The sequence below is a fragment of the Dama dama genome, chromosome 33, assembly GCF_033118175.1.
Source record: "Dama dama isolate Ldn47 chromosome 33, ASM3311817v1, whole genome shotgun sequence".
NCBI classification, from domain to species: Eukaryota; Metazoa; Chordata; class Mammalia; order Artiodactyla; family Cervidae; genus Dama; species Dama dama.
In genome coordinates this window covers 68,421,975-68,436,313 of record NC_083713.1, presented here as the reverse complement: position 1 = coordinate 68,436,313, position 14,339 = coordinate 68,421,975, and the positions used below count along the sequence as shown (strand labels likewise).

The 14,339-nt window shown below is 36.7% G+C and overlaps 1 protein-coding gene across 2 annotated transcripts in view; it reads right to left on the bottom strand.

Moving 5' to 3' along the window:
* The window catches only part of DPP10 (dipeptidyl peptidase like 10), a 714,846-nt gene that overhangs the window by 13,727 nt on the left and 686,780 nt on the right, over positions 1-14,339 (bottom strand). For both annotated transcript variants that reach the window (XM_061135190.1, XM_061135191.1), the window contains exons 20-21: positions 9,493-9,687; positions 8,503-8,557 (exon numbers count right to left, since the gene is read on the bottom strand). In XM_061135190.1, coding sequence (XP_060991173.1) covers positions 8,503-8,557; positions 9,493-9,687 — 250 coding nt within the window. The remainder of the gene's footprint in view (positions 1-8,502; positions 8,558-9,492; positions 9,688-14,339) is intronic.

Here is a 14,339-nt window from a genome sequence, read left to right as displayed (position 1 = left end):
ATATATGAAATAGAATTAAATGAGACATCAGACTGGGTAAGAAAGGACAGTGATCACTGAAAGATAGGGAATGAGTCAGTCCTGGGATTGCTACACCTTCCTGCCTGCAAGAGTGTAGCTGATGGGCAGCAGCATAATATATCTAAAAATGAAGCACACAGAGACAAATATTTTTTAAAAAACATTAAAATATCAAAAATTAATATTTTGGTGAGCTTAGGGAAAAATTCAACTGGCCTAATTACATACCTATTTGTAAACTTTGGAGAAATGGAACAGCAGAAAAAAATAGAAATTGAAGTAATGATAACTGGACATTCTCCAAATTTGATGAAAACACTAAAGCCAAGAAGCGCAGTGTATTCCCCTAAAGGATAAGGGTTGGCTATCTAGCAGGAAAGAGAAAATCCCAGAGGAGAGAAAGAACATGAAATGAGTTCCATTCAAATGTTTTTGCAACTGAAAATCAAATAAAACATAAATACCTTGACAAGGCTTACAGTCTGACATAACAAATTAAATAAGAACACAAATAAATATAATGCTCTACATGATGGTATAATGAATACGAGAAACGACTGACAAAGTGTTCGTTCAATACACAGGAGGGAATGATGATTTCCAGTGGGAGAGATTTAGTGAATAATTAATGGAGGAAAGGACCTCTGGATGAGACTTAATAAGAAGTAGATTTATAAAACCCATGTACAGACTTGAGGCTGTTATTAGAAATAAATTAAAAGGTATGAACAAAAGCAGTGAAGTAAAAAGGTGGAAGAAATACTTATAACCAGTAAGGATTTTGGCTTAACTATATTGAAGAAAATTCATTTGGAACAATAAATAACTCTTGGAATAAGCTTAAAATCTATGTTAGGTAATAGTTAAAACTTTTTAGTTAATTTTGTTTACCTATAGAATATGTGTGCAATATTAAAATGAAATCGGATATAAAAAGTCAAGCATTATCTTCTATGTTGACTGATGTGTTTCTCCAGTATCCATGTGATAGTTTTAGAAGAGAATGCATTTATTTAATTAGTGCTTTCCTGGCATTTACAGGCTTATTGGGGCTTCTCTGGTGGCTCAGAGGGTAAAGCATCTGCCTGCAGTGAAGGAGACCCGGGTTCAATCCCTGGGTCGGGAAAATCCCCTGGAGAAGGAAATGGCAACCCACTCCAGTACTCTTGCCTGGAAAATTCCATGGACTGAGGAGCCTGGTAGGCTACAGTCCATGGGGTCGCAAAGAGTCGGACACAACTGAGCAACTTCTCTTTCACTTCACTTTCACAGGCTTATTAGTTCCATTAATAGCATATAGGTAGGGATAGTGTCTAAAAATATATATTATTTGACACAAAACACATTTTTAGAAATCCTAAAAATTCTATATTCCTTAATCAGCTTACAAGGATAGAAAGAATAGTATTGTTTTCCAAATTCTGAAAGACTAAACTGAACAAATGACACATAAAATAAAGAATATTGACCAATTTCTTAGAGTTCACTATTTTAGCTTTATGGAGACCAACAGTGAAATATACCTGAAAACTTCTAAGCAAATTTCATTCCTGCTGACAAAGTCAATTATAATGAATGAAATCAGTTATTTAGCAAGGGTGATGTAGATGTAGATATATACATACATAGACCATAAAAAACAGAAGGAACTTTAGACCAAAGGGAAGAAAAACCTGGAAACTCAATCAAATAGTGATACAGCTAAAGGAAATAAGCTTCTTAAAGATCGTTGAAATTAAAATTCCTGGCCCTCTGGAACATCTCACTAGAATCATAACACTTTTCACAATAAATTCTAACTCAGCCTAGACTCTTAGAAGGGATCACTGCTTTAGCCTCATTGATGGTAAAAGCATTAAGTGTGGCAATACCATTTCTAGCATTTGGTGAAATTGACATCTTAATAGATTCAACTGAAAACAAAACCAAAACTAAACAAAAAAATAAATAAATAAAAAGTGGTAATTTAAAAAAAATAAAGAACTAAAACAACTAAAAGTAACTTTGAATACAACATTGAGCTGGCACAAAGGTTATGAATTCACAAAGGCCAGATATTACTGAAAACTGTAAACTTGAGAGGCAAACAGCATAAAGCCAGTTTTGCTTGCTTGTTTCTTTGTTTGTTTTGCAAATGCAAGTGATTTTGGCCTTCCGCTATGATGACTCAATGCATGATGTAGACAAAATGCATAGATTCCAAACTAAAGGGAGACTGTACAACGCTCTGCCCCTAAAGACGACGAGAGACAATTATGCTGCATAAAACGATTGGTGAAAATAATTTTGTTTTTATTCTTGTCATGAACTTACACTGAATCAATGAAAAAAATTAATCTCGACTAAAAATTTGAGCCATAAGTCCACATTAGTGTCTGCTGACCCAATGTATCATGTAAGTATAAATAAAACAAAACAGAGCAAACACAAAAATATAAATGCAATATAAGCCTTAAAAAATTCCAAGTATAAAACCCCAGTTTTGGTGGAATTGATGGAAGATAATAAAACATATTCAAAGAACCCGTCAAACCCCAAACATGATGAATAAAAAGATATTCATAACTATACACATACTGTAGAAACTATAAAACTCCAAAGAAAACATATCTTAAAAAAACAGTGAAACTGGTAATATTTCTTAGATGTCAGTTCTTCCTAAGTGATTCACAGATTCAGTAGAAGTCCCAAGAAAATCCCTGTGGTCTATTTTTGATGGTCCATTGTTTAAGACTCAGTGCTTCCAATGCAAGGAGCATGAGGCCAATCCCTGGTCCTTGAATTAAGATCCCACATGTTGTGGGATGTAGTCAAAAAAAAAAAAAAAAAAAAGATTACAAAAGGTGATTCTAAAATTTATAAATAAATACAATGTCTAGATGAGATAAAAGAACCCTGAAAAATAACAAGACAGAAACTATCTCAAGACAGAAACTATGCAAACTATCTCATTTCTAGATACAATATTATTATAAACAGTGATTTTTAGTCAATTATATCTCAATTTAAAAGATGAAAAAAAGGGAAGAACAGGTTTGTAACTATAATATGCTTCCTCTGATTTAGTAGGGTTTCCCAGGTGGCTCACAGGTAAAGAATCTGCCTGCAAGCAACAGATACAGGTTTGATCCCTGAGTCAGGAAGATCCCCTAGAGAAGGAAATGGCAACCCACTCCAGTATTTCTTGCCTGGGAAATCCCTTTAACAAAGGAACCTAGCAGGCTACAGTCCACTGGGTCTCAAAGAGTCGGACATGACTTAGTCCAGCTCAGCAACACCAAGAAATATCAAATCACTATGTTGTGTAACAGACATTAAATGGGAACTAACGCAGTATTGTAGAGGTAGGTAGGGGAATTGGATGAAGTCAGCCAAAAGGTACAAACTTCTAGTTATAGGATAAATAAGCACCAGGTATATATAATATATCACATGATAAACGCAGTTAATACTGCTGTATGTTATGTATGCTCCTTTGTGGATCACTGTCTTGTTATGTTGAAGGGGTTTGCATATTTCAATGAAGCTATAAGTCATGCCGTGTAGGGCTACCCAAGACAGACAGGTCACAGTGGAGAGTTCTGACAAAACGTGATCCACAGGAGGAGGGAATAGAAAACTACTCCAATACACTAGCTGTGAGAACCCCATGAACTGCATAAAAAGACAAAAAGATGTGACATCAAAAAAGAGCCCCACCCCAGGCTGGAAGGTGTCCAACATGCTACAGGGGAAGAGGAAGGACGTCTTCTAGTAGCTCCAGAAAAAAACAAAGTGACTGGGCCAAAGCAGAAATACTTGTGGATTTTTCTGGTGATGAGAGTAAAATCTGATACTGTCAAGAACAATATTGCATTAGAACCTAGAAAGTTAGGTCCATGAATCAAGTTAGGTCCATTGGACATGATCAAGCAGAAGATGGCAAGAGTAAACATCGATATCTTAGGAATCAGTGAACTAAAATAGACAACAATGGGTTAATTTAATTCAGATGACCATTATATCTACTACTGTGGGCAAAAATCCCATAGAAGAAATGCTGTAGCCCTCATGATCAACAAAACAGTCTGAAATGCAGTACTTCATTGGAATCTAAAAATGACAGAATGATCTCAGTTCTTTTCCAAGACAAATCATTCAACAACACTGTAATCCATGTCCATACTCCAACCACTGATGCCAAAGAAGCTGAAGTTGATCAGTTCTATGAAGACCTAGAAGACATCCTAGAACTAACACCAAAAAAGACATCATTTTCATCATAGAAGATTAAAATGTAAAAGTAGGAAGTCAAGAGATAATTAGAGTAAAAGGTAATTTGGGCCTTGGAGTACAAAATGAACCAGGGCAAAGGCTAATTTAATTCTGCCAAGAGAATGCACCAGTCAATAGCAAACACTGTTTTTCAACAGCACCAGAGATTATTTTAGACATGGACATCACCGGATGGTCAATACCAAAATCAGATTGATTACATTTTTTGTAGCCAAAGATGGAGAAGTTGGATACAGTCAGCAAAACACGACCTGGAGCTGACTCAGATCATCAGCTCCTCATAGCAAAACTCAGGCTTAAGCTAAAGAAAATGGGGAAAACCACCTGGTACAACTTAAATCAAATCCCCTATGCATATACAATGGAGGTGACTGATAGATTCAAGGGATGAGATCAAGGAAAGAGTGTTCCTGAAGAAGTATGGACATAGGTCTACAATATTGTATGGGAGGCAGCAAACAAAACATCCTGAAGAAAAAGAAATGCAAGAGGTCAAAGTGGTTGTCCAAGGAGGATTTACAAATAGCTGAGCAAAGAGAGGAGGAAAAGCAAGGGAGAAAGGGAAAGGTACTCCCAACTAAATGCACAGTTCCAGAAAGCATGGAGAGACAAGAAGGCCTTCCTCAACAAACAATGCAAAGAAAAGAGGAAAACAACAAACAGAAAGCATAAGACTAGAGATCGCTTCGAGAAAATTGGAAATATCAAAGGAACATTTCATCCAAAGATGGGCATAATAAAGGACAGAAATGGCAAATATCTAATAAGAGTAGATCAGATCAAGAAGGGATGGAAAGAATACACAGAATAACCATACAAAAAAGATTTTAATGACCCAGATAACCACTATGGTGTAGTCTCTCACTCAGAGCCAGACATTCTGGATTGTGAAGTTAAGTGGGCCTTAGGAAGCACTGCTTCTAATAAAGCTAATGGAGGGGATGGAATTCCAGTAGAGCTATTTAAAATCCTAAAGATGATGCTATTAAAGTGCTGCACTCAATATGTCAGCAAATTTGGTAAATCCAGCAGTGGCCATAAGACTGGAAAAAGTCCATTTTCATTTCAGTTTCCAAGAAGGGCAGTACTAAAGAATGTTCAAACCAGCAAACAATTGACCTCATCACCCATGCTAGTAAGGTTATGCTCATAATCCTTCAAGGTACGCTTCAGCATTACATGAACCAAGAACTTCCAGATGTTCAAGCTGGTTTTAGCAAAGGCAGAGGAACAAGAGAACAAATTGCCAATATTTGCTGGGTCACAGACAAAGCAAGGTAATTACAGAAAAACATCTACCTCTGTTTCATTGACTACGCTAAAGCCTTTGACTGTGTGGATCATAACAAATAGTGGAAAACCCTTAAAGAGATGGAAATATGACACCATCTTACCTACCTCCCAAGAAACCTGTATGCAGATTCAGTTCAGTTCAGTTCAGTCGCTCAGTCATGTCCGACTCTTTGCGACTCCATCGACCGCAGCACACCAGGCCTCCCTGTCCATCATCAACTCCTGGAGTTTACCCAAACTCATGTCCATTGAGTCAGGGATGCCATCCAAACATATCATCCTCTGTTGTCCCCTTCTCCTCCTGCCCTCAATCTTTCTCAGCATTAGGGTCTTTTCAAATGAGTCAGCTCTTCGCATCAAGTGGCCAAAGTACTGGAGTTCAGCTTCAACATCAGTCCTTCCAATGAACACTCAGGACTGATTTCCTTTAGGATGTACTGGTTGGATCTCCTTGCAGTCTGAGGGCCACTCAAGAGTCTTCTCCAACACCACAGTTCAAAAGCATCAATTCTTTGGTGCTCAGCTTTCTTGATAATCCAACTCTCACATACAAACATGACTACTGGAAAAATCACAACCTTGACTAGACAGACCTTTGTTGGCCAAGTAATGTATCTGCTTTTTAATATGCTGTCTAGGTTGGTCATAACTTTCCTTCCAAGGAGTAAGTGTCTTTTAATTTCATGGCTGCAGTCACCATCTGCAGTGATTTTGGAGCCCCCCAAAATAAAGTCAGCCACTGTTTTCACTGTTTCCCCATCTATTTGCCATGAAGTGACGGGGCCAGATGTCATGATCTTACTTTTTTGAATGTTGAGCTTTAAGCCAACATTTTCACTCTCTTCCCTCATTTTCATCAAGAGGCTTTTTAGTTTTTCTTCATCATCTGCCATAAGGGTGGTGTCATCTGCATATCTGAGGTTATTGATATTTCTCCTGGCAATCTTGATTCCAGGTTGTGCTTCCTCCAGCCCAGCATCTCTCATGATGTATTCTGCATATAAATTGCATAAGCAGGGTGACAATATACAGCCTTGATGTACTGCTTTTCCTACTTGGAACCAGTCTGTTGTTCCATGTCCAGTTATAACTGTTTCTACCTGAGCTGCATACAAATTTCTCAAGAGGCAGGTCAGGTGGTCTGGTATGCCCATCTCTTTCAGAATTTTCCACAGTTTATTGTGACCCACACAGTCAATGGCTTTGGCATAGTCAATAAAGAAGAAATAGATGTTTTTCTGGAACTCTCTTGCCTTTTTGATGATCCAGCGGATGTTGGCAACTTGATCTTTGGTTCCTCTGCCTCTTCTAATACCAGCTTGAACATCTGGAAGTTCACGGTTCACATATTGCTGAAGCCTGGCTTGGAGAATTTTGAGCATTACTTTACTAGCATGTGAGATGAGTGTAATTGTGCGGTAGTTAGAGCATTCTTTGGCATTGCCTTTCTTTGGGATTCTTTGGGATTGGAATGAAAACTGACCTTTTTCCAGTCCTGTGGCCACTGCTGAGTTTTCCAAATTGTAAAGCGGAGATATTACTTTGCTGACAAAGGTCCATATAGTCATTGTTTTTCCAGTAGTCATGTATGAATATGAGAGTTGGACCATAAAGAAGACTGAACACTGAAGAATTGATGCTTTTTAACTGTTGTGTTGGAGAAGAAAGACTCCTTGAGAGTCCCTTGGACTGCAAACCAACCCAATCCAAAATCAAATCAATCCTAAAGGAAATCAGTCATGAATATTCATTGGAAGAACTGATGCTGAAATTGAAGCTCTGATAATTTGCCCACCTCATGTGACAATCTGGCTTATTGGAAAAGACCCTGATGTTGGGAAGGATTGAAGGCAGGAGGAGAAGGGGATGACAGAGGATGAGATGGTGGGATGGCATCACTGACTCCATGGACATTAGTTTGAGCAAGTTCCGTATGATGGTGAAGGACAGGGAAGCCTAGCAGGCTGCAGTCTGTGGGGTTGCAAAGAGTCAGACACGACAGAGACTGAACAACAGAACAAGAGAGTAAATCCTAAGAGTGTCCATTTCAAGGAAAAATTTTTTTTCCTATTTAGTTTTGTATCTATATGGTATAACTGTGCTTCTGTAATCACTCATGTCTGACTCATTGCAACCCTATGTCCTGTAGTCCACCAGGCTCCTCTGTCCATGGGATTTCCCAGGCAAGAATACTGGAGTGGGTTGCCATGCCCTCCTCCAGGAGACCTTCCGGACCCAGGGATCTAACCCACGTCTCTTTTTTCTCCTGCACTGGCAGGTGGGTTCTTTACAACTAGTCCCACCTATACTTTAATAGAAAATTATTTTAAAAGGAAGTAACTATCATGCAAGAGCAGAGCAATATAATTATGAATACTGGTCATCTTTTAGTCTTTAAGCCCTGTAGTCTTTGCCAAGTCTGTGGTCCTTGTTCCTTCTTTGGATGGCACTCCTTCAACAGATTTACATGACTGATTATTTCTTGTTATTTAAGTATCCACCTAAATATCACTTAAATCAGAGGGGCCTTACTTGACCACTCAATCTAATAACATTGTGCCTTTCATCCATCAGTTTTTCTTATTTTGTTTTCCTTAAAAGACATAGTACCAGATGAAACTATGTTTTTAATTTACTTGTTTACTTTCTCTTTCTCCTCTCTAGAAGATAATTTTCATGAAAACAGATTCCTTGTTTTCTTTTTTTGTCCTACTGTTGCTCTATTTCTAACACCAGGTTCCAGTTAGAGATACACAGTACATAGTTGCTGAATTAATAAATAACTGAATTTATATAATATTAATTACAATGTTTCATTTAAAGGATAATAGAAATTATAGTAATACGAAGAGAGTAATTATACAAGTACACATAGAAACAGGTAATGTACGCACACATATTTCTACTGTTTACCTTTCCAAAAATGCTTAATCTTTTGGAGTCAATGTATGGCTGTTTCAGTAAAAATCTGAAATGAAAAAAATTATAGTTATATCTTCTTGAGTTAAATGAACAATGGAAATTCATTCTTAGCCATAAGGAAAAACAAAGGCAAAACAGAAGTCAAACAAGAACTGCTTTAGTGGTTAGAACTCTGTTCATATGGAAGGGTACTGTACACCAAAATCTTGCTTGTCAGAGTAGTGGAGCAGTTTGGGTGTCTCCCCTGTTAGCTTGTTACTAATGCAGAATCTTGGGTCCACTACAGGCCTACTGAATTAGCATCTATGTTTTAACAATATCCTAGCTAATATCTATACGCTGTGTTAAAGAACCTATTAGCTTTCTCAGTTCACATTTTCTCACCCATGTGGGAAAGGTATTTGTGAAAGCTCAAGAACTGTAATTAACTGGGAAAATAATAGACATTGTGATTACTATAAATAAATAATATTGTAGTTTATTGAAGGTCTCTCCCATTTCACAAATCCAAAGTGAATTCTAACTCTAGAGGGGGATGTATGATAATTCTTTTATTATATCAATGAGTGTGAAAGATACTTGAAAAAATAGTCTATATCAGGGGTCCCTTTCCCCAGGCCACAGAAAGGTACTTGCCCATAACCTCTTAGGAAGTGGGTCACACAGCAGGAGGTGAGAGACAGGTGAGTTAGTGGAGTTTTATCTATATTTATAATGACCCTCTCATTATTAACATTAATGCCTGAGCTCCACCTTCTGTCAGACCAGTGGTGGCAATAGATTCTCTCTGGTCCATGGAAAAATTGTCTTTCATGAAACCAGTCCCTGGGATCAAAAAGGTTGGGGACTGCTGGTCTATCTAATTAACCTAGAAAGTTGTCTAATCATTAAGACATAATCCTCTTGGCATTAATAGTATTATATATTACACACCTAGCATTCACTATAGGACGAACAATAAGAAGATGTACACCTACTTACTTCACAGCTGCTATTTGGTCCTTTACTTCCACTGAGCCTAATCGTCGATGAATCTCTTGCAAAATTTTCAAGCCCTGAAATCCACTTCCTCTGCCATCAAACCGTGCAATGATGATGTTATCTGTGTCAACAAGTACTGAATCCCAGTCAATATGGAACTTATCTGTTACCAGCTGGCCTCCTGGTTCTTCATCCCTGAAAATACCGATACATTGACTCAAAACAAGAGCAATTAATAATGCAGTAGAAATCTAAGTTTTCTTACTTATTAGCTGAAATTATGGAAAAGACCCATGTTGACTATTAAAATTTCAGATAATTCTTGGTATCAAACCTGAAAATATAAATGTCACTTCCCTTTGTAAACTTTTGAATGGAAAACTCTTGAATGAAATGAAAATATAAAACAGAACTTAAAACTACTCATGAGAAACTATTTTAATTCATTCTGAAAAGAGAACAATGAAAAATGCACACACCTTTCACAGACATTTCTAAAGGATGATCATGAAGTTGACATACAGGCCCTACTTTGTTGGATTTCTTAGTGTTTTAGAAATGCCTTACAGAGGGTATACAAGGGGTAAGAGATCTGATGGAAAGCAAGATCAGTCATGGAGGCTTAAAAATAATTTAACAAGAGAGGTGCAATCCTAAAGCATATCAGATTTAAAAAGAAACACTGCATTAATATTTCCTTAATTGTTTCTTGTGACAGAATTCTCACTAAGAAGAATTTAAGCAAAGAGTGAGAAAAAGATATTTCTCATCTCTAAAGCTCACAACAAGAAAAGGAAACAGAGACACATATGTTTGAAAAATTTGAAAGCTAGAAGTAAAGAAGGACACACAGATTATAAAGCTTGAACATTCTCTCCAGAGGGAAAAGGTGATACAATTTTAAAAGGTCACATTACAGTAGTATTTATAACTTATTCTCTTTGGAATACAGAAAGGTTAAAAAAAAAAAAAGAAAAAAGCAGACTCTCATAAAAATCAGTGGGATGGGGAGGGAGTTGAGAGGTGGGTTCAGGATGGGGAACACATGTACACCCATGGTGGATTCAAGTCAATGTATGGCAAAACCAATACAATGTTGTAAAGCAAAATAAATAAATGATCTAAATTAAAAAAATAGAATAAAAATAAAAATTAAAAAAATCGCACAGATTATCTAGGTCCTATGGCTTCTCCAATGGTCCAATGGCTCAGAAGTAAAGAATCTGCCTGCAATGCAGGAGGTGCGGATTCATAGGCTACAAACCAGAAAATTTCACCCTACACACTCCCTTGTAAAGACACCAAACTTGCCTTCAAGTCTATGCAAATATATTGCTTAGAAGCACTAAAATATACCAATGCACAAACTAATCCTCATTAACAAGCTTTGAGGTTATCAGGTTTGCTAAAGAAAAAACTTCTGAGCAGCAAGTGGAACTAAGTAGATGCAGAGGTTGAGTGGGACCTAAAGAGGAAACAGGGAACAGGGCGAAATGTCAGACAACTAAAATGTATTGAATGCCATTATGGGATGAACTGTGTCTCAAAAGCTGTATGTTGAATCTGTAATGTGTACTATCTCAGAGTCTGACTGTATTTGGAAATAATGCTTTCACAGCAGTGATTAAATCGAGATGAGGCTATTAGGCTGAACCCTAATCTAATCTGACCTGTGTCCTTGCAGCAGGAAATTAGGACACAGAGGGATCCTAGGGGCGGGCATGCACAAGGAAAAGAACATGAGGAGAGGATGCGAGAAGGCAGCCATCTGCAAGCCAAAGAGTGGTCTCAGAAGAAACAGTACCTGCTGAGCCCTAGCTTTTGGATGTTTAGCCTCTAGAATTACAACGAAATAAATTTCTGTTGTTTAAGATACCCAGTCTGGTATTTTGTATGTCAGCCCTAGTAAATTAATGCAAAGACCTTTCAGATCTAAGCACTTAGGATCCTTTATCTAACTTATTATAAACTATCCAAAGTTACTTAACCTTTCTGGGGAGGCAGCTGTCTGTTGAACGACTACTTATTGCATGTGTTCTAATTCCCACATTGTAAATAACGTGCGCCATGGATAGGTTTTAATTATGACCTACTCCATCCCTTTGTAATTCACACATTTCAGAGTGATTACATGATCCAAGCCTAGATCTGTTTTGTCCTCCTGCAATGTTTACAATCCTTATCCCTTGTATAAAATTTAATTAAAAAAATTTTAATTCATTTAATTTTTGCACAGTTAGCTCTTGGTCAGATTATTAGAAATTATGACTAAACATCTCTACATTCTTTTCCCCAGAAATTCAATTGACTAATTCAGACTGAAGTCTAAAACTGGTATTTTTTTCCACATTTCCAGATGATACTGATATAACTTGTCTACCAGTTGAGAAATGGCATGAATCATCATGCGTAGCACACTTTCTGGTACATGGAGAACATAGAAAATGCTTGCTGAACTAGATGCTTTCAGGGAAAGTAGACTCATGTAAAGTTTAAAATGAAAGGACCTTGAAAAGCTTAATAAATCCTGCATTTTGAAGCTTGGAGATTTATTGAGAATATCAGAAAGCAAAATATGATTCACAGAGAACAAGATACAAGGATTAACTTCAACATTTAAGCTCAGTAAATACATGACAATTTAAGTCCCAGCTTCACTCTGAACATAGATAGGGGAGATACTAAAACACTAAGACTTAGTTTCCTTATCTTTAATAATGGTAAAGTATTGCTGTGCTTTCCTCAAAAAATGTTTAAGCATTAAGTGGCATAATGTACTTGAAAAATATTTTGTGAAATATAGCAAGCAATGCAAAATTACTCTGTGATTTATTGAACATTTTTCAAACTTATGATTAATAAATGATTGAAGAATTTTCAAGGGAAAAACTCAATTCCTTACTCATGCTTGCAATATCAAGAAAATAAAGTTTCACTCCTCTGCTCTGCTTTCTAAATTGCCATTTTTAACTTCAACCTTGCTTCACCTGCTTTTAATGTTTGAACAAAAAATGTTATCAATCCATTATTAGTCAATAATTTTAACATATTGCTCTAACTGGGTGTGTTCTTCTTTCTCTTTTGGTGCAGAACACAGGTATAACTATTTCAAGATTAATTATAAAAGGACATGGATTATGATGGTAAGCATTGTCAGTATAAGGAACAAGTCACAGACTTGCAGGAGCAAAGGGAAAATTTTTCACAAAGTGCTGAGCAGAAAATACTAGATTATTTTTAATACAAATTAAGGCAAGAAAATATTACTTATTTGAGGAGGCAGCAATAGCAAAATACATGGAGGTAAGGATGACTATAGGAATGTACTATAGACCAAATCACCTATCATGTAATAAATGGGTACTACAACTTGCAAGTGTGCTGGCCACACAGAATTGGTAAGTTTCATTTGCTTCCGCTTTGATAATTTTCTGTCTGCCACATCTTTTTTTCCCAACACTTTTGTTTTACTCTGTCTCAGAAATCCCTGGGGACTCATATAAATAACAGCGCTTCAAGGTTAAGAACAGAGATAAACATTTTTGCTGAAAGTTTAACGAAAAGAGAAACTCAATCTGTTTTAACTAGTGAAAAGTCCACGGCAATACTAAATGTGTCCACTTCCTAACACAGGAAGCAAAATCAAATTAAGATTAAAGTTTTCTTACAAGTTAAGGTCTTCAAAGGCAGACTTTGGCATCTGTTTTAATATTAACACATTGAACAATCAATCAGTGGTGTCTGTTTAGATGAAAAATACGCATTATGAGTAAATAATTAAAAAAGCTAATCAAAACACATAAAATTCAATAGACCTTTAAAATGGCCAAACAAGCCACTTCTTTATAACATAACAAAACATCATCTACATCAAAAACTGAATTAAAGTGAAGAGATTTGTTCAGAGTACATGTTTGTCAGGTTCACATGGTGCTATTTGAATTCATGAAAAGAGGTGAATTTATATTCAGAAGAGATAGATTTTGGTCCTGACTTTGTTACCAGTTACTCTGGCAATTATATATTCTTTTTATTTATTTTTTTTCGTTATAGAATAGAAAGAAAGTGCAGTCACTCAGTCATGTCCGACTCTTTGCGACCCCATGGACTGTAGCCTGCCAGGCTCCTACATCCAAGGGATTTTCCAGGAAAGAATACTGGAGTGGGTTGCCATTTCCTTCTCCAGGGGATCTTCCCCACACAGGGATCGAACCCGGGTCTTCCACACGGGAGGCAGACTCTTTACTGTCTGAGCCACAAGGGTTGTAAATAGTTAAAATCATGTAGAGTGCCTTTTCCTTACTACTAAACTTTTGGCTAGAATAAATAGAAGGCAAATATTTACCAGTGAGAGCACTTTCCACAAGAGATCTATTGAATGGCAGAATTTTTTTTTTTTTCCCTACACCACAGAATTTCAAAACTGCTACATGGACATCTGGGTATCTGTATCCATTGGGTTGTGGAAGAAGGGAACATAGGGAAAATTCCTTGTAGTCTTAGTTCTTTTCTCTTTCTAGGCATAGACTAGATCCACTTGAGCTGCATAAGTGCTAGATCAGAGTGGGTTCACTGTGAGCTGGGTTGCATTTTTATTTTTGATATAGTAAAATAAAAAAGAGTGTGAAAAGAAGGATTATGAACAGAATGGAACACATGATAAGAGAAAGGAAACTGATGCTGTAATGTATCACAGTAAATTCTCAGGGAAGATGAATAGACAAGACTTGATTTTGTTCTTTGGGAGAGAACTCATTGCACAATAGAACATGAGTTCAACATAGGAGTGAACTAGAGTGAAACAATTTTGTCTTGTCTTAATCTGAAATTTATGTTATAGAAATTTA